This window comes from Arachis ipaensis, chromosome B3 (genome assembly GCF_059453495.1).
Source record: "Arachis ipaensis isolate K30076 ecotype BB chromosome B3, ASM5945349v1, whole genome shotgun sequence".
Lineage (NCBI taxonomy): Eukaryota > Viridiplantae > Streptophyta > Magnoliopsida > Fabales > Fabaceae > Arachis > Arachis ipaensis.
The window spans coordinates 8,102,031-8,127,607 of NC_142438.1; the positions used below are offsets into that span (position 1 = coordinate 8,102,031).

General features: G+C 32.3%; 3 protein-coding genes and 1 pseudogene across 4 annotated transcripts; 2 read left to right on the plus strand and 2 right to left on the minus strand.

Annotated features, from left to right (window-relative positions):
* Positions 1-528: 528 nt before the first annotated feature.
* AVA-P1 (ATPase, F0/V0 complex, subunit C protein) lies at positions 529-2,768 on the minus strand. Its single transcript, XM_016331438.3, has 3 exons — positions 2,340-2,768; positions 1,569-1,854; positions 529-972 (listed from the first exon to the last, which is right to left on the minus strand). The coding sequence occupies exons 1-3, from the start codon at positions 2,413-2,415 to the stop codon at positions 840-842; spliced, it is 495 nt and encodes a 164-aa protein (XP_016186924.1). The 5' UTR covers positions 2,416-2,768; the 3' UTR covers positions 529-839.
* LOC107628831 (NADP-dependent D-sorbitol-6-phosphate dehydrogenase-like) lies at positions 2,701-8,183 on the plus strand. Its single transcript, XM_016331434.3, has 6 exons — positions 2,701-2,935; positions 6,190-6,284; positions 6,378-6,495; positions 7,055-7,187; positions 7,291-7,510; positions 7,759-8,183. Exons 1-6 carry the CDS (start codon positions 2,803-2,805, stop codon positions 7,987-7,989), a joined length of 930 nt encoding a protein of 309 aa, XP_016186920.1. The 5' UTR covers positions 2,701-2,802; the 3' UTR covers positions 7,990-8,183.
* A 595-nt stretch (positions 8,184-8,778) lies between these two features.
* On the plus strand, positions 8,779-11,324 carry LOC107628830 (NADP-dependent D-sorbitol-6-phosphate dehydrogenase). The gene is made up of 6 exons (XM_016331433.3): positions 8,779-8,987; positions 9,269-9,363; positions 9,475-9,592; positions 10,149-10,281; positions 10,398-10,617; positions 10,851-11,324. The coding sequence occupies exons 1-6, from the start codon at positions 8,855-8,857 to the stop codon at positions 11,079-11,081; spliced, it is 930 nt and encodes a 309-aa protein (XP_016186919.1). The 5' UTR covers positions 8,779-8,854; the 3' UTR covers positions 11,082-11,324.
* A 197-nt stretch (positions 11,325-11,521) lies between these two features.
* Positions 11,522-14,236, minus strand: LOC107632272 (polyprenal reductase 2-like; annotated as a pseudogene). The gene is made up of 7 exons (XR_015907193.1): positions 14,057-14,236; positions 13,618-13,813; positions 13,107-13,444; positions 12,095-12,342; positions 11,906-12,001; positions 11,729-11,800; positions 11,522-11,626 (listed from the first exon to the last, which is right to left on the minus strand). The product of XR_015907193.1 is annotated as a polyprenal reductase 2-like (transcript).
* Positions 14,237-25,577: the final 11,341 nt, after the last annotated feature.

Genomic DNA, 25,577 nt, shown 5'->3' on the forward strand with positions numbered 1-25,577 from the left:
CTTACATCCGTTGCTTGAAGAAGAAAGGGGAAAGCGGGTTAGCGGGGGGCGGCTGAAGTGTATGAGAACCGTTTGGAGTATAGATAGGACTTAATCATGAACTTCGGCTTATGTGGTGTGTGGCGCATCACTGCATCATATTATGCAAGGTGCCACAGACAGTAACTTGATTAGTCCTGTACTGCCAAGGTTTCTTAGTTTTTCTTAGGCAGGTGGTATTAGACTGGAAGCTAAAAGAAAGTACACCATCTTGGATGCTGCATAATCCACAGAAGAAATGATATATAGAGGAGTGGGACTATCTTACTGCAACTAAGTGTTCTATCGATGAGAGAAAACGGCAGCACAATCCTATCACACCAATATCAAAATGTTCTTCTCTTGGTGAAAAGGTTGATTATACACCTACACAATAAAAGAAATGAAAGCAGCGCTTCATACGAAACGATCCGTTAATGTTCTTAGTTACCTTCGCAACCAAATGACTCATATGCACCGCTTTCAGCAGCCAAAAGAGAAGCAAAAGGGTTGAAAAATTTAGAACTCAAGATTATATGGCACAATACAATGTCACAAGGAGGGGAAAAAAAAGAAAAAAGAAAAAACATGAAGCTTGAGAAGCTTTATTGAGCAAAGCTACTTATACAAACAAACACCAACAAACGGCAGGTGGAGCAATTGCTTTCACCAAAGTCTTTGTTTTTCCTTTTTAGCCTACAAGTGCTGTCCGAGCATCACTAACCTCCGACTAAAAAAATTTGCCCCCTCTCTCCCTCTTAATAAGAGGGTTAAAACATGATGTGGGGTGGCAACGAATATTCTATGGCATAGCTCCTTTCTTACTCAGCTCTAGATTGGCCGGCACGAGATGACAGGATAATACCAACAATGAGACCGTATAGAGCAAGAGCTTCAGCAAAGATGAGGATGAGAATCATTCCAACGAAAAGTTTTGGCTGCTGTGCATTCGCTCTGCAGACAGAGATTAATTAGTCAAATGAAGAAATTTAATTGGAATTGATGGGAAACATATCAACCACCACATCAAATTGAAAACATAACTGAGGCTAGTGATGGCAAAGCACATGTTCAATCAAGCATCATACACTGTTCGATGGTTGAGATGGCCAGGGACATAGTATCACTGACTTCATAAGAGAACAGTCTAAAGTGTAAACCGTAAAGTGTAAATATACATACCTAGGGTCAGATACCTTAAGGTGTATTGATAGTGTTTGATTAGGTGCTTACCGGTAAGCCAAAAACTAAACTATAGTTTTTAGTAAGGGTCCAACTCCATTTCTTTATAGTTTCTCATAACCACATCTAGCATAAGGGTTTGTGCCCATTACAGACGCCATATACTCGGATGTTAGGCTTATGGAATCCTATGGCTGACGAATTGACGATGGCAAAATAAAACCAACAATTACATATTGAGCGTAATGCAAAACTCTACGGAATCAGGAAGCAGAGCTAAATTAAAATACACACAAGGCATTCTAAGATGATGTTTGAAATGAACAAGTAATCATAGATGAGACAGTAAGTTAGAAAAAAGAATATACCTAACACCAGCATCACCAACAATGCCAATAGCCATGCCGGCAGAAAGCCCGGCGAGGCCACAGGCAAGACCAGAGGAGAGATGTGCATAACCATCAAAGAGATAATAGGATTTGGCCTTAGGGTTAATTCCTGTACTGATAATAACAGCAATAATAAGGCCATAAATACCCAAAACTCCAGCCATAACAACAGGTACAATAGACTTCATCACCAGCTCAGGTCTCATCACGCCCATCGAGGCCACGCCGACGCCACTCTTTGCCGTGCCATAGGCAGCTCCCATACCTTCCATCAGTTCAAATCAAACTCTTAATTATTAATAACCAAACCCTCCAGATCAAGAACGACTAACAACAAAATCTCAAAATCTTGTCTATTTATTTATTTTCCCAAAATGAAACCAATTCAGCAATTCAATAAAATTTTAAAGCTTATATTACAAGGGAAAAAGTATAAAAAAAAAAAAAAAATCTAAGATTCACAAAAGCTCATTAAATCCAAGAAAATCTACTCAATAAGCAATTGGAAGCACAAATGAATCAACAAACATCGTACATATAAGCTGAAAAAAAGAATCCAGCAACAATTTAATTGATTTTCCAAAGAGATCGAAAATCAAGCTCAAACAACTAGCTTATTAGCACTAGATTGAAAATTAAATTTGCAGAGAAAGAGAAACAGAAAACGATGCAACTATGTAAAGATCAGGAAAAGAGAAATCTAGATCGAATTGCGATGAATGATTGTTATGGAATGAAGAAAAAACGTACAGGAGAAGACAAGTGCAGCTGCGGCTCCAAGGAAGCCAAAAAACGGTGCCGTCTCATCGCCGCTGAACGGAGCCATTGATTACACTTTCTCTTTGTCTTTCGATTTCGGATCTGATGTTCTTGTGATCTGAATGAAGGTGTGATCACACAGAGAAACTCACGGCTTCCAGGCTCCGATCTGAAGAGGAACGTGGGATCATTTCATCCATTGCTTTATAATTAGTTCATTATTACACGTCAATTATTCACAACATTGGGCCTGTAATGGGCCTGTAATGGGCTTGTTTGTTTGCATAATAGGCTTTGCAATTTTAACACGTGCAAAATTAAATAAAAGGGAATGATTACGAGACTTGTGACACTGTGTCACCGTCACTCACAGTTAGAGCTTAGAGGCATATAGGCTTGAGCTGAACCGAGCTCAGAGGTGTTGTGATTTGCAAAGCTTGAAGTAAAGAAGAAAATGGCGACAACACTCAATAGTGGCTTCACAATGCCTATCATTGGACTTGGTGTTTGGCGCATGGAATCTCAACAAGTCAAGGATCTCATCCTTAATGCTATCAAAATTGGTTATCGCCACTTTGATTGTGCTGGTATTTTTTTTTAATTATTATAATAAAAAATAATTTAGAGTCTTAATTATTTTTTTAAGTCTTAATTTTTAAATAAAAAAATTATATTTCTTTATTTTTTATGTTTTTAAAATAATAATATATATTTAAATTTTTTATCTTTTTAAGTATTAGAAAAATAAATTAAGACTCTATCATTAATTTATTATAATTTTTTTCATTTTTTTATTCATGATACAGTATTATAGATAGAAAAAGATATCTATATATAGATCTACAATAGCTAGTTCTATTAATTAATATTCGTCGATGAGATTGACTATTTTTGTCAACTTCTAAAAAAAATATACTAACAAACAATGATTAACTTTATGTGAATCTGACATTTTTTTAAGAGTTTATCACAATGATATTTGTTATTAAGATTATCAGTTTTTATCAGCTTTTACAAAAAATATACCGACAAATAATTGTTAATTAATTGTAGATCTGAATTTTATTTAAAAATTTGTTGATGCATACATAAATCAATATTCGAATTCTTAATACTTGCGAAGACGAATAAGTTAACCACTTCTAAATTGTTTAACTTTTATCTTTCTATTCAATATGATCACCGACATAAATTGTCTTTTAATGACACCTATTTTTGTTCAGCTGGATCAGAGAAAAAAAAAATCTAGATTTGAACTATTTTATTTTGATTAAAAAACATAAATAAAAATAATAAAAATAAATTTTATATTATTTAATAAATAATTAAATTATTTCATATATAAACTAAAAACACCTTAAACAAACTATTTTTACTAAAGATATTATTCGATAATATAACTTTATATCATTTCTTTTCAAAATTCAATTTTTATTTTGAAAAGTTACATATATAATGAGTTTAATTAAATTCTTTTATGTATTTATGAAACTAAAGAACTTTTATTATACACATATAACATTACAATTTTTCGTAGAGCCAAGTAAATTATTTGTAAAAATAATAAGAATTTATTTAAATTTTGTTTTTTATGTAATTATATTAATATAAATTTATAGTGAATATATATTGGTAAAAGCATACATAAAAAAAAAAAATTGACAAAGTGTAAGGGGAAAAAAAATTGACAGTCTAAGTGAAAACTCACGAGATATTCCTCCATCCCCATTCCAAGTTCCAAATACAATGACAAGTGTCAATAAATAACTACTGCTCGTCTTAACATTTCCTGAAAAAGCTGATAAATACTTCCAAATACAATGAGAAGTGTCCATGAATAAAATTAGAGATTAATCAAATTAGTTATTGTAAGATAAGATATTTTTAAATTTTATTTTTAAATAATTTTTTTAATTAAATTAATTTTTTAAAATTATAAATTAATTATATTTATCTTTTAGTCAGGCTCAAGAATTTGGTTATGGGGTTTAGGGTGGTGTATTGGCCGGGAATGATGAACCTAGTGTATATACGCATGGATGGAGGTGTTAGGTAAAAGGGCGACACGCGGGAGGCGTGCTGAATACGTGGCAACATATTAGTCAACACGTGGAGGCGTGTTGAATGATTTCCATATACTGTAATACACTTTAAATATCAATATTCAACCAAAACACCATCTCTATTTCCATATTAAAAATAATTTATGTTTTAGTTACTCTATTAACAATTTTTTTTTTAAATTGATGCTGTAAAATATTAATTAATAATATATATAATACCTAATATATCTAATTAGATATTGGCCAAATATATTTATGAAAATTATTAATTTAGTCATTTTTTTAACTACAAAAATTCTATTCCCAATATGATCCACGGACTAAATTGATAGATTTTTTTAAACATATTTAGTTAACGTCTAATTGAACATGTTATGTGTCATGTATGCTATCAGTTAACCTTTTACATCATCAATTATTGACAAAGGAAAAGTCTAGGAGGCAGCAACTTTTTCAAATTCTAACAAGCATATAACCAGCAAAGAAAAGTGAGTCATTGGATTAAATCTCACACCAATCTCACACCATTAAAATCATCATTGATGTCTATTTGATGGTTACAAATCACAAAAGTTGCTGGTTGTGAATAGAGTAACTAAATGATATGTATGCTTAATTCGTAATGTTTGAAGGATCAATTTGATTGAAAAAACATTTTAAGAACGAATTTAAAAAATATCTTATTTTTAAGGAACTAATTTGATTATTAACCCGTAAAATTAGCTACAATAAATTCACATATATAGATACTTTTTGTCATCTATACCGTAACATTTTGCCTTATTTTATTATTAATTTATTGAATCTTGTCATCATTAATCTTTTAGTGTTTTTCTTCTCTAATAAATATTTTAAGTTGAAGAAATAGTTAAATTTGTCTATTAAAAATCACTCTTTTTTAAATTAGTCTTCGAAAGATATTTTTAATTAAATTTGTTGTTCAAAAATTTTAAGTTAATTAAATTAATCCTTTCGTCACTTTCTTTGTTGATAGCGTTAAAATTTATTGATATTACATACAGCATACACCTAAGAATCTTGATTAACTGTTAATGTGATAAATTTTTAAAATTATATCAAATCAAAATCTAAATGTTGGGGACTTTGAAGTTTTAGAATCCCTTAATTTAGAATTGATTTGATCTAATTTCATAAACTTATCATATTAGCCACCAATTAAGCTTACCAAATGTGTGTTGTGGTGTATTAACAAATTCTGATGTCGTTAACAACGAAAGATGGTGAAACTAACATGACTAACTTAAAATCTTTGAAGGACGAATTATATTTTAAAAAATTTTCGAAAACCAATTTAAAAACGAATAATCTTTTAGTAACTAATTTGACTATTTACTCATTTTAAATTAGAATAAAATGTACTTTTTATATTTAATATTTTTAATTTATTTAACTTTATTCTTAATATTTTTTATTAGTGCCAAAATTACTTAGTACATGTTTAATTTTGTCCCTAATACTTTAAGTATAATTAACGTCTACAAAAAAAAATTGATATAAATAAAAAATGTTAAAAATAAAATTAAATATTGTTTAAAACTCATTAATTTTAACATTAAAAAAGTATACTTTATTCTTAAAATGATGAATAAGGAAGTTTAGTTTTGGCGTTTTGGGCTAAATGAAAAATTAAAGCTCACTATCTTCGCTAATTTGGAGTAGTGCTTGTGTAATTTTTGTCGATGAGTTTGCTTGTTTTTTTTTTTAACTCTCTAATGTGATGTGATTGTTTACTACATTTGAATGCAATGGATTTGCAGCTAAATATAAGAATGAAGAAGAGGTTGGAGAGGCGCTTAAAGAGGCCTTCAATAGTGGTCTTGTTAAAAGGGAGGACCTTTTCATTACCACTAAGGTCACTTTCACAGTTTCACCCTCTCAACAAATCAATATTTTTTGTTTATTGTATAGTGACCGTATTGCCCTTGGGAATTCAATTTGATTTCAGCTTTGGAATTCTGATCATGGACACGTTGTTGAGGCCTGCAAGGATAGTCTCAGAAAACTTCAATTGGATTATCTGGATTTATATCTAGTTCACTTCCCTGTTCCTACAAGGCACACTGGTATAAATTTTTTTTTTTTTATATTTATTCCTTTTTTTTTTCTTTCTATATATAATTAAAGTGATAATGTTAAAAAAATAAAAAATAAAATAAATTAAATTTGTCTTATTAAATATTTATTAATTTTAATAATAATTAATAAATATTAAATAAGACCAATTTTAATTATTTTTGATGAATTTTTATTGTTAAATGTTTTTGTAGTTAGAATTGACTCTCAATTTTGCCTTGATAAACAACACAGAGGACAAAGTCATCTGCCCATTAATTTGAAATTACTAATTTGCCCCACACCATTATGAAAACGTAATAAAATCCATGCATGTATGGGCTGAGTGTGTGTCCATTTTTTTTCTATAAATGTATCCATGCAGATAATAATGTTGTTTTGAGATTGTAAAAAGCCAATGCAATTGTTGAAATTGTTAATTAAGAATCGTTAAATGATTTAATATATTTGACTACGTTGTTATTTAATAATTTCAATTAACAATTTTACATAAAGACAATTACACGTGAGTTTCCAGCGTTACTAACGTGATATTGAACATGCATGCAGCTATTGGTAAAACTGCAAGTGTTTTGGGTGAGGATGGGGTGTTGGACATAGATACCACTATATCCCTAGAAACTACATGGCGTGCCATGGAAGATCTTGTTTCAATGGGCTTGGTTCGTAGCATTGGAATCAGGTACAATTATTACAATCTTCACTGTTGTTGGTTGCTTTGTTTGCTGATTAATTCTTGGACAAATTCTAGCAAAATAGAATGTGATAGAGAGTTTTTCTTATAGCAACTATGGTGTGATTATGGTAAGAGATTGTTTAGCATATTCCAAGATAAAGCCTGCTGTGAATCAAATTGAAACCCACCCATACTTCCAGCGAGATTCGCTCGTCAAGTTTTGCCAGAAGCATGGGGTTTGTGTCACAGCTCATACTCCTCTTGGAGGTGCTGCGGCCAATACTGAATTGTTTGGTACAGTTTCATGTTTAGATGACCAACTTCTAAAGGTAAGTTAATCAATTTTCTAGTTTCCAAACACTAAAAGCTACGCATTAAATCGTTGTTTAATCTAAATAAAAATCAATCATCAAAGGTATTAATATAAAATGGTTAATTTTAATAATTAATTTTAATGTACACATAACATTTTGTTAGTCTATATAGTAAAACTTGCCTAATGAAACCAAACTTAGTTGTTGTTATAGTTGAAAGCATTTTGGATACGGAATTAATGAATTAACTTTGGAACTTTCAGGGCCTGGCTGGAAAATACAAAAAGACTGCTGCACAAATTGCTCTTCGATGGGGGATCCAAAGAAAAACTGTCGTCATTCCTAAATCATCAAAATGGGAAAGATTGAAAGAGAATTTTCAGGTGTTCGATTTTGAGCTATCTAAAGAGGACATGGAGCTCATAGGAAATATGGACAAGAAATATAGAACTAACCAACCAGCCAAGTTTTGGGGCATCGATATTTATGGTTGAGCTGCGGTTTCTCCTGTATTATGTATGATCTTTTAAAATATGCAAATACATCATGGTTCTTGAACCTTGAGATTTGAATTATCATTCAGCTCTAGTGAGAACCAATCTTTTTAAGCCTCATTAGATTTGCCTATCTGAACTATGCTTGGTGATGATTGAAAAATAATATGAGACAATAGATGCCCTAAATAAGAATCCGGAATATTTTAGTTGATTAACTTGTATATTCATAAGTTTATTTTCACCCTTTCCTTTTCTCGTTCTTTATGAGAATGTTATCTCTGAAAAATTTTTATAAATGAATTTTGTGATTAGAAATCCTAGTAATATTAAATACTAGCCTTTTCCTATAAACAAAACAAGTTAGGGTTGGTGATGAATACGACTATTGTTGTTAATGGAGTGATTCGTATTGGCCAAAATTTATTTTGCCTCACCAAACACTTGTACATTTATTTTAGCATTATCAAGCATAACCCTCCAATACCCAACCTTTAAGTATGGTTTGAGGATCTTTAATTTGAACACACTTTGATCATAATTAAAAATAAATAAAAATAAATTATTATTATTAATAATAATAATAATAATAATAATAATAATAATAATAATAATAATAATTTAAGAGCATATAAAGTGTAACAACGTTATAATTAGTTCATTATTACACGTCAATTATTCACAACATTGGGCCTTTAATGGTCCTGTAATGGGCCTGTTTGCTTGCTTAATGGGCTTGGCATGTTAAGAACGTGGTGGCCCAAAATCAAATAAAAGGAAAAGATAGCGAGGTTGGGGGCATTCTGTCACTCAGGGAAGCTGAACTGAGCATAGAGGTGTTGTGAAGCTTGAAGCAAAGAAGAAAATGGCGATAACACTCAACAGCGGCTTCAAGATGCCTATCATTGGACTTGGTGTGTGGCGCATGGAATCTCAACAAGTCAAGGATCTCATCCTTAATTCTATCAAAATTGGTTATCGCCACTTTGATTGTGCTGGTATTTTTTTTTTTTTTTCAATTACTATTCTTTTCCCAATTTATTGAATATTGTCATCATCAATATTTTAGGGTTTTTATTCTCTTATGGATATTTTAAGTTACGAATCAGGAAGTTTAGCTTTGGGTTGATTGAAGAGTCAAAACTTACTATCTTTGCTAATTTGGAGTGTTTGGGTAATTTTTGTTGATGAGTTTGCTATTTTTTTTTTAACCTTTTGATGTGATGAGGATAAGTAGGTATATGATTGTTGACTAGATTTGAATGCAATGGATTTGCAGCTGATTACAAGAACGAAGCAGAAGTTGGAGTGGCGCTTAAAGAGGCCTTCACTAGTGGTCTTGTTAAGAGGGAGGACCTTTTCATTACCACCAAGGTCACTTTCACCTTCTCAACAAATCAATATGCCTTTTTTTTCACTAGTAATGGTGGTTTCTGAGAATTGCATAGTGACTGTATTTCCCTTGGGAATTCAATTTGACTTCAGCTTTGGAATTCTGATCATGGACATGTTATCGAGGCCTGCAAGGACAGTCTCAAGAAGCTTCAATTGGATTATCTGGATTTATATCTGGTTCACTTCCCTGTTGCTACAAGGCACACTGGTATACCAGTTTTTTGTATTTATCCCCCTTCTTTTGGCCTATAAATAGTTAGAGTGGACTCCCTAAACTCATCCCTGTTAATTTGAAATTACAAATTTTTCCCACACCATTCAGGAAAAGGTAATAAAATCCATTGCTTGTATGGGAGGGTTGTATGTCTCTTTTTTTTTACTTTATTTATTTTAATGGCGACGGGCAAACTTATCTGATAAGGAAGTGGTTTATCTGGTATGTCTCTATAAATGTATATTAGAAGTGTGAAATGAAGAATGGAATCAGTGTTATTCAGCTGCAGAGTGCAGTATATACACATGTACATGAACTCATGAAGCAACACCCTCAGTAACCGAATGGTGCTGAGTCAGTAGAAACAGAAAAATGAAAACTAATTTCCTAACTAACTGAACATCACTCTACACGTGATTAATTAACTTAATAGCTATTTACAACTCTAATAATATATTCATTCAGATTATGTTGTTTGGGATTGTAAGAAGCAAATGCAAGCATATTTGTGCCATCTCACTCATGTGTGTGCTATTTAACATGCATGCAGGTGTTGGTACAACTGATAGTGCTTTGGGTGAGGATGGGGTGTTGGACATAGATACCACTATATCCCTGGAAACTACCTGGCGTGCTATGGAAGATCTTGTTTCGATGGGCTTGGTTCGTAGCATTGGAATCAGGTTTCACTGTTGTTGGTTGCCTGGTTAATTTTTTGATATTTCTACTAGCAATTTACTTGAGAAATTGATCATTCTATTCATGCAAAATAGAACATGATGAAGAGTTTTTCTTGCAGCAACTATGATATCTTCTTAACTAGAGATTGTTTAGCATATTCCAAGATAAAGCCTGCTGTGAATCAGATTGAAACCCACCCATACTTCCAGCGTGAGTCACTCGTCAAGTTTTGCCAGAAGCACGGGGTTTGTGTCACAGCCCATACTCCTCTTGGAGGTGCTGCCGCTAATACAGAATGGTTTGGTACAGTTTCATGTTTAGATGACCAAGTTCTAAAGGTAAGTTATCAATTCTAGTTTCCAAACACCAAAAGCCTGGCATCATTTATTCAAAACCACTCGTTGGATCTCTAAGAAGCAAACTTGACCGATTTATTTACAATAGGACATGAAAGCATTGTTTAATCTATTTAGCAAAACTCACCTTATGAGACAAGAATTAGTTGTTTTGTTATTATAGTTGAAAGGATTTTTGGATACTGAATTAACGAATTAACTTGTGTGACTTTCAGGGTCTGGCTGAAAAATACAAAAAGACTACTGCACAAATTGCTCTTCGTTGGGGCATTCAAAGGAACACTGTTGTCATTCCTAAATCATCGAAATTGGAAAGATTGAAAGAGAATTTCCAGGTGTTTGATTTTGAGCTATCTAAAGAGGACATGGAGCTCATCGGAAGTATGGACAAGAAATATAGAACTAACCAACCAGCCAGGTTTTGGGGAATCGATCTTTTTGCTTGAGTCTACGGTTCCCTTTTTTAGGATCTTTTTTTCTTTTCTGTTGGCATGTATGATCTTTAAAATATGCAAATACATCACGGTTCTTGAATCTTTTTAGATTTGAATTATCATTAAACTTTGTGAAAGCCAATCTTTTTAAGCGCCATTAGATTTGCTTATCTGAACTATGCTTGGTGATGACTAAAAAATCATCCGAGGCAATAGGTGCCCTAAATAAGAATCCAGAAAATTTTAGTTGCTCAACTTGTTTATCCATTTGTTTACTTTACACCTTTCTGGAAATGTTATCTTTGAAAAAAATTTATAAATGAATTTCGCGTGCAGAAATCCCAGTATATTAAATACAAGCCTTTTTCTATAAACTAAATAAGTTCATACGAACAGGCACATCTATGAGAATTAACCTAACATGAAAAGCATTGTCTATTTGTCTCATTATCTCAGAGAATATATGGTATAACAGCAAACCGACTACTTGGATAATCTTCAAATTTCTGATGATACCACCTATGTGTTTTCACTGCTGCAAATGATAGATTTGCCAGCTGAACCAAGTGAAAGAAACATGGCAAAGAAAAACAATCAACTAAACATTTTTCCCCCTTCAACAATTAGAAAATCTTGCTAATCTACAATTTATATATTACCACAAAAACAAGTAGTAGCCATATGGTTAGATCGGATCCTCCAGTGGCAACCACAAAACTGCCGTATATAATCTTTATTATTGTCAAACATTAGCCATATTCAACAACATGGGTCACATAATAGCATAAGAAAAACAGATATGGGAGAGAAAGGAGGGTGGGAGGGAGGAGTGTTACCATTTCAGAGAGATAATGTGGAGAGGAAACAATTTCAAACCAATCACCGTGAGGAATTGCATATTCCTCTGCTTGTCTTGAATCTCGAAGCGAACCCTAACAAAGTTATTAAGTTCAGACAAAGACATGACAAAAAATTGAAAGATTGTAAGATTTCAATGTCAAAAGTTTCAAGTGGATGCTACATACAAGAATCTTATGGCATCTTTGTTGATGAATCCAACCCAAAAAAAAAAAAAAAAAAAAAAACAGCCGCGCCGATCCAATGCCTCCATCCAAGCCTGACGAGAGGATTTACAACTTGCCAAAGTTCTACCTCCATTGGTGGCATGTGATCCTTGCCTACGACGATGAACTTGGTGACTAGATTTACTAGGAAGTAAAACACATCTAAGGCGCAATCAGCACACAGCGACAATGGTGCTGCTAGGTAGAAGCTAGCTTCGTAAAACAAACAAACCAATCATTCCCATATTAGTGTTTGCTTGTGTCCAACCAGTGAGTGATAAATAACAAGCATAGTAAAAGTAAATACAGAATTCATTATTCATCTAAGAAACAGATTATAATGCTCTTCATCCCTGAAACTAGATTAAGATTTCAAATCAACGTGCAGCACTTTAAATCTACCTATGAGTAGTTACATATATATGGAATTAGCCATTCACAACTGCAGGGTTCTGCTTGCTTTTCCCATACTTCTCTTAGACTTTCTCTTCTGTTTTGGTTTTTCTTTTAGTTCAGTGCACAAGGTTTCCAGTCCAAATCTTTCAAAAATTGTCTCCATGGAGCATAAATCTGAATTCCATGTTGTCTCATTCATAAACTAGTAAACTACAAAGCTTTTTGTCAATTAGAACATTGCTAGACCCATCCCCAAAAAGTTTAAGACAATTTATACACTATGATATAGCAAACGCATAGCAGCAGAACAACAATTGAATCTTATGTATTAAATTGACAATATCTGTCATAAATAAATGTATTTCGTAGCCTGTAGAAAAGAAATCAGATCAAAGTAATTCAATAAGAACAAAGATTATCAGAGTAATGCACTATGATTTCAGATTAATAACAAGCAAATAGGCCTTTCACACACACATCACCACATTAGGAATATATAATAGTCAAAATTATTCTAATAAAAAAGAGAAAGGGAGTTCAAGGGAGGTAAATTAGAAATATTATGAAATAAACTTACAACATTCCAGTGAGATAACCAAGAATGTGCATGCGGACAGAGGGGCTATATTTAAATACATATATGATTTCAAATAGGCGTCTCAACACTTGAGCTTCCATTAACAAAAGAAGAAAAACAGCTTGCCAAACAGCATGCCTCTGAAGCATTGTAGTTGAACCAGTTCTCAGAGCTGAGCCTCCGATCAAGTAGCTTGTAATGGTAGAGTATGCAGATGATTCCCTAACCGGTGGCACCATTGTGTATGCATAACACCAAGTTGTAACAAGCAAGAACGTTGTCCATATTGATGCAACAATATAGAAGTGCAAGAAGAATCTCGGAGGGAGCGTGAATTTCTGCAAAGTCAAATCAAATATATTACAAAGTTTCAAACTTTCAAGCACCCCATTATTCGATGGATCATATATTCAAATCCATTTCAGTAAAAGGCAAAAAGATTATACAATGGCAATAATAAAAGTTATAAAAATGAAAAGGGTATATAGGGGAAGGAAAGTGATATATTTACCTGGGAAGATGAGTGCATGATTTTTCTCCTTCTAACAAAACCCAACAATATGGTATGGAAGAAATTAAGTTTGGGAATTGGGATTGAAGCGATGAGAATGGGAAGTGTACCAGCGATCCATGCTAGTCTCAGCAATTGGGTAAGGACCGTATGCATTTCCAACTCCATCACTATAAGATGATGATGATTATGGAACCTTCAACAAAGAAACATAGTTATTTTTGTGAGTACTAAGTAGGTGACGGTTTGAAATATTTGGAGGATTACATAAAGTGAAAGCGTAAAGTACAGGTTAAAGAAGATACGAGGAGTAAGCGGTGGGAACTACCGAACTAGCAACTTTTTTTTTTGGTCAGGGACTCGGACAAATAACTTAGTCCAGACCCAAAAACAGAAACTCCAAGCCCCAACCTGACCCGGATTTTAAAGTTGCATTTACCGTTGAATCAATGGACGCAGTGCTCGGCATCTCATCGTTCCCGTCTTGGAAGGTCTTCCCTTACAGCTTGTCACCACGCAGCGAAGACCTCAGCCTCAGATCACAACCGATCTGGCTATATGCTCAATGAAGCATCGCAGAAAGTCTTCAACTCGGCTTATATGTGCTCATGCTAATCATTCTTGCTTTCATTGTGGATAATACGCACAATTTCTAATGCTCGTAGCATGCTCCAATTTGATTCTAGGTTCCCTAATTCTGCTGCGCTCCCAACTTAGGTGCGTGCCAAAAAGTTTAATCGATTTAAAATGATAAAATTGGTTATTAATTGTAATTGATTATAAAATTATTAAATCAGTTTTAAAAATAAAAATCGATTTTTGTATGTAAATTTCGGTTACAAATTGGTTTTTTATACAAAAATTTGTTATTTTTTTTAAATTGATTTATTTTAAAACTCATTTTTCTTTTAAAAATTGGTTTAAAAAAACTAATTTTATACAAAGTCAATTTTAATTTAAAAACTAAATTTTAACACTTTCAAAAATTATTTTTAATTTATATAATATTATTTTATTGATGAATTAAAAGTCTAATTATATTATGGGTATTATAGAATTAATAGGTGTGATTTTAATACTTCTTATACGATATTATTTTATAGATTTACATATTTAGTTTTTGTTTTAGTTAACTGATTTTAGAATTTGGTTTTGTTAACTAAAATTCAAATAAATATGGTTATGTTTCTAAAATTATTTTAAAAAATTAAATATTTAGAATAGAGTTTGATTTTAATGCATTAATAGTGTAAAACGTTTTATACAATTGTACCATTATAATCATTTTCTTTGATAATTATTTACACAGTTAATATAAAAAATAGTTATTTTTGTTAATGTAACATTATGTAATTAAATGCACGTATAAAATAATTTTACATTAACAATACATTAAAATTAAATTCATTCAAAATATAGTTATAATTTTTTTTTGGTATAAAAAACGGGATTGAGGACTCAAGAAAAACAAACTAGACAACAACTTGACAGGGTAAGATAACCCCTCTGCTATGAGATAAGCCTTAAAGTGGTTTCTGAAATTGCACTCGAATCTCATAGTAGTCCCTGAATTTAAAAGTTACTCATATTCGTCTCTAAAGTTGCACTCCGGGACTCAGATTCGTTCTTCCGGCACATTCCGTCCACCTGGCACCACCGGAAGGCTGATCTAGACTCCTCCGTGACACGTTGGCAAGGTAATGGCTAGTTGACGTGGATTAGTAAACTTTTTATGGTGCAATTTGGTTCCTAAATCAAAATTAAAAATTTTAATCCCCAAATTTAATCATCATTCTCTTCTCTACAGTAATCCCTTTTTTCTCTATAGGCATAGATTTTCATATCCCAAATTCGCAAAATTTTTCTTTTTGTTTATTTTTAGTTGAAGTATCTTATAACAATAATAACAACTAGAGTCTTTTTAACAACTATTATTTGAATAAGTTTAACCGCTTTTATCCCTTTTTTCTGTCAGAAAGATGGTGAGATTATAAAATAAAAAAAGTTATGTGATATATATAATTAAAGAAATAATGCAAAGTTTAGTTTCTAAAATTGTAAATGTTCATAAAAATTTGTTGACTTTTAAAATGGATTAAATTGATTCTTACATTCATAAATTATGAATCTCAACTCATCTCTAATGCTAATATAAAATGTTAAAATGTCAGCATGACCTTTGCAAACAAAAAGATGATATGATTAATATTTTAATATGATCAAATTAGTGTCTTAAATTAGTTAATTATATTTATTTTGTTTAATTAGTTTTTTATTAATTAGAGACTAAAATAATAAATATTAAATTAGGTAACTTTTTACTATTTTTTTTTATTTCTCTAATATTACCCTTAATTAATTTAAAATACCTATTTAATTATAATAAAATCTTAGACACGTCATTTTAATGGAGATGTCATACGATTTGAAATGTCATAATATAACACTTTATATTAATACTATGTGAATGACAGTTAAATTAGGATGATGCATGTTTATTTTGGAACAAGATTCGAAAGGAAATGTAATATAATATATAATAATAATGATGTATCTTTTTAATTCCGTAAATACAAGAGATAGATTTTTGTAAAATCATATAAAAATATAAAATTGAATTTTGTAAAACATTTTAATTAAACTAGAGTTAAATGAGTGCATAAAATATTAAATACAAAGACATAGTATGTGACTTTTAATTAACAAAATATATTTAGCTTTCAATAAAATTGTAATTTGTAGTTTTTTCACATCCATATGGAGAAGAGAAGAGAAGAGAAGAAAAGAGAGGGGTTACTACTACAGATAAGAGAATAATAATTAAATTTGGGAATTAAAATTTTTAATTTTGATTTAGGGACCAAATTGTACCATAAAAATTTACTAATCCACGTCAGCTAGCCGTTACCTTGCCAGCGTGTTACGAAAGAGTCCAGATCAGCTTTTCGATAGTGCCAGATGAACGGAATGTGCCGGAAGGACGAATCTGAGTCCCGGAGTGCAACTTCAGAAATGAATATGAGTAACTATTAAGTTCAGAGACTACTATGAGACTTGAGGACAATTTCAGGAACCGCTTTGAGGCTTACTGCTATCATCAGCAATGATCTGAGCTAACTCTCTTTAACAGAGTAGTAATCCAAACCGGTTCTAAGACTCTTTTTAAACATTCAGTCAGTAACTCTATTTCCTTCCTTATATGTGTGTGCACATCTAATCTGCCACTTATTTTTTATCAATTTTATTAAGCTTCTCACCAAAAAATTGGATGCTGTTCATTTCTTTTTCCCTTCCTCAAAATTTCCTCCAAAGCTTTTGAATCTACTTCTAAGATGACCTTTCGAAATCTCAGATCCCAGGCTGTCCTTAGTCCTTGAAACGCTCCCCAGACCTCCTCCTAAAAAGCTGAACACGTACGTATGTTTATTAAAAAACCAGCAACCCACCTTCCAAATTCATCTCTACACAACCCTCCGCACCCAGTTTTTCCGGGATTCCCAACTGAGTTTATCTTAATCCATCCTGAAGGAGGCGGCGTCCAACTAATGTGTTCTTTCCTTCTGTTGTTTGTAGAATTCATCACCCTTTTTAAAAGAAAAAAATCTTCATCTATACCCTTTATATAATCTTCAATAAATTTTACTGGATTTGATGGTCTTTTTCTAGGAGAAAAAAATTGTTTGATTGCGTCATTTCCAAATCCACCAACACACCGTGATAATAGTTATAATTTTTTAATCGGTTAACTATATTTTAGATTTAAAATGTCCAACCCTAGGAGTAAGGACCTTTATATACAAGTCTTGGGTACATATGGTAGGAAGCCAACTGGATGTTATATTCGTAATTATACAGATTTGTGTTTTTTTTTTTTTGGGGTCATGGACTCATAACTCACTTGTGTTCTTGACTGGTTATTAGATGCAGGCTGTGTGTTCTCTATTTTTGTTTATATATTTTTGGTCTTTGGGCTTATTGCACTCCAAGACCCAAAAAAATAGGTTCAATTTATGCCGCTTACAAGAAAATATAGAATTACAATATCCTAAAACAAAAATTGACATTACCTAATTCCAACTTTGTATATATATATATATCATTTTTACTAATTTTATATTTATTATTATTATAGGTATTATATAAATCTCATCTATTATTAAAAAATATTATACACTCTTATTCCATCAGTAGATTTGGTAAGAAGATAGATAAAATGAATGATGATAGATAAGTAAAGAAAGATTGTAAATAACACAAGACGATTTATACACAATATAATTAAACAAAATTTTATGTATAAACGATATTATGATTCATAATAGATGAGTTAAACTTTAAAGTGATTTCTGAAACTTATAAATTGCACTAATTTAGTCCGTAATTTATCGATTGTATGTTTACGTCTTTGACATTGTAAAAAATATACTTAGTTGGTCCTTCACCTTATTTCTGACTATTTAACCTTACTGCCGGTAATGACATGCCATGCCGAAGTATGTAACAAATAGCTAAGCTGGCAATTAAAAATATTTGACTCAATGTGGTCCCTCTACCTATTTTTAACCCTAATTTTAGCCACATTTCTCTATCGTTTTTCTTTTTCTTCTCTTTGTTCACCAATGTTCTCTTTGTTCACCAAAATTCTTATTCCTCGTCTTCTTTGTTGTTTTTGTTTAAAACTAAAAGTAGAATTATGATTGAAAGTGCGAGTCACGGTCAAGGAAGCTCTATACGATCAACATTGAGAACTCCAAGTCGGAGTAGAGGTTTGCGAGTGCTAGAGCATTGTGGGTGTAGCTGCCGCCCCGTGCTTCGGTAGTTTGGAATAGATACTGACCCAAATAAGTCATTTTTCGGTTGTCCCAATTACAGTGTGAATGTTTGCTTAAAAATGGTTGTTAAGTGCTTATATGTTCATAACTCCTAACCCTACTTCATGCAGACTAGGGGTAAAACATGGTGTGGATTTTTTTTTCTGGACTGATGATGTAGAAAAAAAAAGCATAAAAAAAAATTTATCCACTACATCCTTACCTCCATACAACTCGGTTTCGCGAAGAACCCTTTCTCCTTCCCTCAGAGTACACGAAGCTCGAAGTGAGAGCGAACTCCATCCCGCCAAATAATTTCACCATTCAAACGCTAGACAACATTTATAGAGGATTTCATATCGCTGAGTGTTTAACTTCAGAAGAAGAAGAAGATCACAAACTTTGGGGTTTCAAACTTTTAACTCACTAAATTTGTCAAACGACGTAGTTCCAGGAACGTTCTAGCGCCAAAATCTGTGCGGCATTGTTTTATGATGTACATTGTGGCACTCATTTGTCATGTCACCGCCGGTAGTAAAGTTAAATAACTGGAAATAGGGTGAGGGAGCAATTAATACATTTTTTACAATGTTGAGGACGTAAAAAGTGTAATTAGTAAGTCGAGAACTAAATCGATACAATTTGTGAATTATAGAGACCCTTTTAGAATTTAACTTCATAATAGATACAATAATTTTTTTTATTGCTATAGGCAACCCCCCATTTTACACAGCTTTGCACGCTCACACGAGTTAAGACTCACAAGGAGAAGGAACACCTTCAATGAGAACAAGATCTCACCAAATATGGAAAAATTTGATCACCATAAATGGTGTTACATTTTTTCAATACACCACATCTCGTACTACATAATCGAGACTTCACGATTCTCTTAAATATAATACACTTAATCCTAATTTTTACATCTCTCTAATTCTTTTGACTTAAGTGTTGGAGTATTTTTACAAGTATCATCTCCACTTTTTCGGTTGAGAATTTCACCATTGATTACACCTGTTATATTATTTGTCTCATTCTCATCTCATCCATTCACTTAAATACTTACTACATGTTTATTTATGTAGTTGTTTCTATCTAGTCGAATAAAATTTTATTGTCGATGTTGTATTATTATTATAAATAAGTAAAGTATCGTTTTTGTCTCCAATATTTCGAGTAAGTCCTATTTATATTCCTAACATTTATATCGTCTATTTGTATCTCTAACATTTATAAAAGTGATTCAAGTTATCATGTCGTCAATTATACTAACAGATTAGATTATATTTTTCAATTATTCTCACTTGGATATATTCATTCTCAATTAGGTCTCACTTGGATGTGTTCGATTTCAATATTGTACCCACTATTTGTGTTCAGGTTCAATTATATTCCTAAAAAAGTGAATTATGTAAATCTTGCAGAGATTAGTTTCAACTTTTAATGAGCTATTATCCGGAATAGATCGTCGATTCTGTTCCAAATATTTGTATTCTAATTTCAAAAAAAGATTTTTAGAACTCCAACTAAAGTTCATGATGTATAATTGACGGCAAGATAACATTGAATCACTTTTACAAATGTTAGGAATACAAATAAAACAATTTAAACGTTAAAGACGACGCACATATGTCTTACCTCAAACGTTTGGGATAAAAATGATATTTTATTCTATTACAAATATTTAATAAATAAATAAAAGTAAATTTTACCTATTAATCCATTGATTATTCAAAATATGAAAACCTTTCACTCTATGCTGCACTACTTGAGATTCTAACAATGGATAGATCAGAGCAGATTTAAGAAGCAAAGTAGGATCTCGTTTTCAGAAGAACATGGATGGTGAAGGCTATAATTGCGTGGCCCAAGCTTGGCTCTTCTTTTGATTTGATAAAGTGGATAAGAATCCATTTTATAATTTTTAATTCTTTTTTCATTTCTCGAGCCATCAGTCCATCACGATCGTTTTAGTAGTTGATGCACGGTTATTATTGTTAGAATTATTCAGAAACCAAGCCCCATAGTGCTAGGGAAAGTAATATACAAGTCAAAACTGTGGAGCCTATGTGTCACGTCCCAAAGCAAAATTATAATTATAATTAGCATCACGCAAAGAAAAAATATTATTCTCCCTTTTCGTAATAATAATTATTATGTGATGCCAATACGTTTTTAATAAGTCTTTGTATTTCACTTTATTGAAAATAAAATTCTTCCTTTTTTCTTTTTTATGTATACAAGAATTTTTCTGTGGACCATACAGTATAAGTTAAGCTGATAATTTCAAAGATTGAATGAATTGAAGGACCATGCAACAAATCGCGCAAAGATATAATATTATCGTGAGGGATTGCAAATCAGCACCCTTCAATATGCCACGATTTATGGTAACCCTAGGGTCCACTATATATCCCTAACTTATATTAATATATTTTTTTTTCTTTTCCAATAAAAAGTTTGTCTAATCGATATCAGATCATACATAGCCGATTCTTGTGTTCCTATAATGTTGAAATGTAACTATATAGTGTATATCAACCTCTCATATAATATTAGCCATTTTAAGTTTATAATCGAACATTCTTTTATAAAATTCTTTTTATATTGATTATGCACATTAAATTATTTTCTTTATGTTGATTTTCTGTCATTCTGATAGAATAATTTGTTGATATTTTATTATTTGTTCTATCTTAAGTCTATTATTTTGTTGATACTTGATTTGTCACCAACAATACCAAATTCATCACATTTTTCTAGTTCTATCTATATTTCGTTCAATCTCGAATTTCAGCAGTTTTATTTGTTCTTTCTGATAGCGTTTGGTAGAGAGACAGAAACAGAAAGACTGAGACTGAGAGACAGAGACTAAGAGACAGGGATTGAAATAAATCTCAGTATTCTGTTTGGTACGAAATGGGATACAGGAATTGAAACAAAAATGAAACTCTAATTTAATTTGCACAAAGGGTAAAATTGGAATTAATTAATTGAAATGAAAGTATTTTAGGTATAAAATGTTATTAAAGTTTCAATCTCTATCTCTAAAAATTTCAGTCCCCTGTGTCCCTACTTTTTGAAGGTACTGAAATACTGAAATTTTAGAGACAGAGATAGAAATTTTAGTATCAGTCTCTAAACTAACAAACACGATACTGAATCTCAGTCTCTCAGTCTCTGTCTCAGTACCTCAAAACAAACGCTACCTCTAAGTCTGTCTACATCCTGAGTTTTTGACATTTTATAGTTTTAATTATTTGTACTTTTTGTAATTTTATCTGCATTTTAAGTTCTTATAATTTTCTTATTTCATTATTTTTTTAATAAGTTATAAATTTAAGTTGCTGTTAGGATTCAAAGAAAAATATTAGAATATATATATTTTGAATATTGTACATTATATAGTATTTAGATCTATCTCATATTGAATTTTTGTTTACAATTTATATTGATATTAAGTTGATTTTATAATTATAATTAGATTCTATCTTTGATTTATAAATAAACACTCTTTAGTATATATTCTTATATAATAGCATTTGAATATCAAATTTATTATTAATTTTTTATGAAATTTAATAATAAATATTTTAAAATTTTAATTTAAACTTACATCACCAATTGTAAAATTAATTTTTCACAAAACTTGTTTCACATTTCACTTTCTTGAACGTGGCTTTTAATTTGTGAATCGTGTGATATACTATAAATGTAATGAATGAATGAAGTCAACATGACAATGATATATATCCTTGTTGTTTTCTGCATTTTCCGAAAGAACATTATCATATAGCAATTCTTTGTAATAAAATATTATAAAAACGCACCCTAAGTTTAGAGTTTCGTGATTGAAGATTTGGTGCCGACAAATATTGGTTTGACCTTCTATGGCTAAGCTTGTACATTATTTATCCACGAAAGGACCGAGGAAGGAGTGGGTAACCGGAGATTAATAGGCTGGATTGATAAAGTTGGTATGTCTGGAGGAGAGGATTTTCGACTTGATTTGCGTTTGGGGTTACCGTTCGACTTGTGTTTGTGAAAGAATGGGGTGGTACCTGCAAAGACACTCCGATGCCTAAGTTAGCAAAGGGTTTTAGCAGGTTTAGAGAGTATTGGAACTTAGAGATACTTGAGGGGTGTCAGTGTATTTATAGTGGTGAATCAATAACTACCGTTGGAGTAGTTCCACCTTTTAAGGTGGATAACTATCCCTTTATCTTAGGGAAGTTGAGATATGGTTCTTGGAAGTGAGTTGAGAGATTTTAGGGGCAGTTACTTATTTGAATAAGTGTTATCTACCAGCTATCTTTCGCACCCGACTTCTTTGGGGTGGAGCCTATGTCGATTCCAACCTCTTCTGAGGAGATCGGTCGGAAGTGAAGGCCAACCTTTGGATTGGGCCTTTTGATATGCTTTTGACCTAGGCCTTAGTATTAGGTCAGGATATAAACAGAATGCTTATTATTATATCATCATCTTTTCTCTTTAATTTGTACGTAGTCCAATTAGGGGGTGGCAGTGGGGTGGATAAGAGTGAATTTTTGTTTTATCTGACCTCATCTCACTTTCTTTTGATTTTATTATTATCCGTTTTACTTCTACTTACGGATAGTAGACTGCTCTATCTTAACTCGTTTTTGTAAATATCCATTCTGTTCTTACCTGTTCTTATAAAAATTAAATAACATTTTAACAAGAGCGACAAAAATGGCAACGATAGAGCTACCAACGCGACGCAAGGAGTCCATACAGTGTTTGAATACTGTTGGTGGTGGCTGACGCTAATGGAAAGGCTGACGGAGATGGTTTGGTGAGAGAGAGAGAGAGCGACGAAAACGGCAACGATAGAGCTACCAACGCGACGCAAGGAGTCTATGTAATCTTTGAATACTGTTGGTGGTGGCCGACGCTAATGAAAAGGCTGTCGGAGGTGGTTGGGAGAGAGAGAGAGAGAGAGAGAGAGAGAGAGAGAGAGAGAGAGAGAGAGAGAGAGAGAGAGAGAGAGAGAGGGGTTCGCGATTCGAATTTAGGACAAAATTACCGTCAAATTTACTAGTGGATAAATTCGACGGTAACACTTTGTGAATGGCCAAAACACAACATTGCACTAATTCAAATTACCCGCAAAAAAATCCGCTGTTAATAATCGTGCCATTATTACTGTCAAATTTTAACGGTATCTTTTTTACCTGACAAATTTATTGTCAAATTCAGCAGTAAAACTGTTACTAATATTCAATGTTAAATTTGACATATTCAGCATTTTTCTTAAAATGATAATCCTCTTTTATGAGTGTTTTTAGAATTCGTAATACCAATTCTTTAGATATGAGAAAAAAATCTTTTGAGGGAAGCTTGCTATTCATGGAAATTTTTGCAGGTCTAAAAATTAGAAAGAGTTCATATTTACTTGAAGAAAAAAGAAAAAAAAGATATTATTCCACTGTATTATAGCATGACGGTGTAATTTTAGAAATAAAAAGAACGTAATTTAAATTAAAAATGTTATTTACACACCAAAATCATCTACTAAAATTAGCTATCAATATATTTGTATATAAATACATGTGTAGTTTAAATTATTTTTAATATGTATTTATATTTCAACATATATTTTATAATGGTGACTGATTTTGATGGCTGATTTTAATGTACACGTAACATAACTCAATTTAAATTTATCTTTATTTCTAAATTTTAAAACTATGCGTAATTAAATATGGCACTTCGTCTTTTCAATTTATAATTCAACACAAAGAATATTTATTTGTCTTTTTAAATATAAATTTTATATTTTTTTGTGATATGCAAGTGACGTTCGGCGCTTTTTTTGAAAAAAAGTTTTGCATCTGTCAAAAAAATATTTAGCTAGACCTAGCAACATTGTGAAACAATAATGGAGAGGGGAAAAACACTGCTAATCAGTAAACACACTCGTAAGTAGGAGGATGCCTTTAATTTATTTATCTTGATTTTTTCTTATGTTTGTGTCTAGATTAAACATACTAATAATCGTTCAGGGTTTTCTATTATAGATTAGATCAAATAAAATTGAGTTAAATCTTAAAATAGTCCCTGAATTTGCATTTGCGTCTTAAAGTGATTTCTGAAATTAATAATTACTCAAATTTGTCTCCGAAATTGTCTTTCGAAACTCATAATAGTTCCTAAAATAATTTTCGTCCATCCTTACCATTGAAGAGGATTAAAACGACGTCGTTTTGTATTATAAAAAAAAAACACCTGAGTCTCCCCCTCCCCTTCCCCTTCTCCTTCCGCTTTTCCTTCCTCTTTTTCTTCTTTTCCTCTTATTCTCTGTTTTTTGACTTTTCATCATCACCCCTGCCAACGAGCCACCGCCAGAGGACACCCTCTATCTGCCGGCAACGTTGCGGACCACCGATGTAACCCACAAGACCACGAAGCCAGCTCATTTTCCTCACAAGCTCGCTGTCGGCTGCCACCATCCTAGCGCCGCCGTCAAACCCAGACCGTCGTGACATCTCCCTCTGTCGTTCCTTCCCAAGCCACTAGCAACCCTAGAGACTACCCCACGACCCCTTCTTCTTCCCTCCTTTTCCTATTCTTCTTCTCCTTGCTTTTCTCCTCTTCTTCGCGCAAGACCAGCCACCGCTGCCACCACCCTGCGCTGCTGGCCTGCTCCTTCCCTTCGGCCTCATCATCACTCACAGAACACAACCCCCAACCTCTCTTTTCAGCTCGCCAATCTCTTACTGACGCAGAAAAACAGCAGAATAGAGGATAGTCTTCGTTCTTCCTCCTTCCAGCAAGAACATGGTACAAGTATTAAACACTTATCATTTTATTTTATCTTTTTCTTTGCGTGTTTGATGAAGAAAGCGAGAAATCCAAGAAACGAAAAATGGTTACAAGAGGTGAAAGATGCATACTTTGGTGAAAAGGGAGGGAAAGTTGAGATGGGCATTGGTGGGCGGCCGGAGAGGGATGCCGAAGATGAGAGGAAAATGGATAGTGAGCGTTAGAGAAGGGGAAGGGGGAGGGGGAGACTCTTTTCTTTTTTATAATACAAAACGACATCGTTTTAATCCTGTTCAATGGCAAGGATGGACGAAAATTATTTTAGGTTCTACTATGAGTTTCGGAGGGCAATTTCGGGGACGA

Coding starts and splice junctions, on each gene's coding strand:
- AVA-P1 (XM_016331438.3), bottom strand. CDS start 2,415: ATGGCTCCGTTCAGCGGCGATGAGACGGCACCGTTTTTTGGCTTCCTT. Junction 1,855..2,339: donor AGCTGCACTTGTCTTCTCCT/GTACGTTTTTTC, acceptor AACTGATGGAAG/GTATGGGAGCTGCCTATGGC. Junction 973..1,568: donor GTTGGTGATGCTGGTGTTAG/GTATATTCTTTT, acceptor CTCTGTCTGCAG/AGCGAATGCACAGCAGCCAA.
- LOC107628831 (XM_016331434.3), top strand. CDS start 2,803: ATGGCGACAACACTCAATAGTGGCTTCACAATGCCTATCATTGGACTT. Junction 6,285..6,377: donor ACCTTTTCATTACCACTAAG/GTCACTTTCACA, acceptor ATTTGATTTCAG/CTTTGGAATTCTGATCATGG. Junction 6,496..7,054: donor TGTTCCTACAAGGCACACTG/GTATAAATTTTT, acceptor ACATGCATGCAG/CTATTGGTAAAACTGCAAGT.
- LOC107628830 (XM_016331433.3), top strand. CDS start 8,855: ATGGCGATAACACTCAACAGCGGCTTCAAGATGCCTATCATTGGACTT. Junction 9,364..9,474: donor ACCTTTTCATTACCACCAAG/GTCACTTTCACC, acceptor ATTTGACTTCAG/CTTTGGAATTCTGATCATGG. Junction 9,593..10,148: donor TGTTGCTACAAGGCACACTG/GTATACCAGTTT, acceptor ACATGCATGCAG/GTGTTGGTACAACTGATAGT.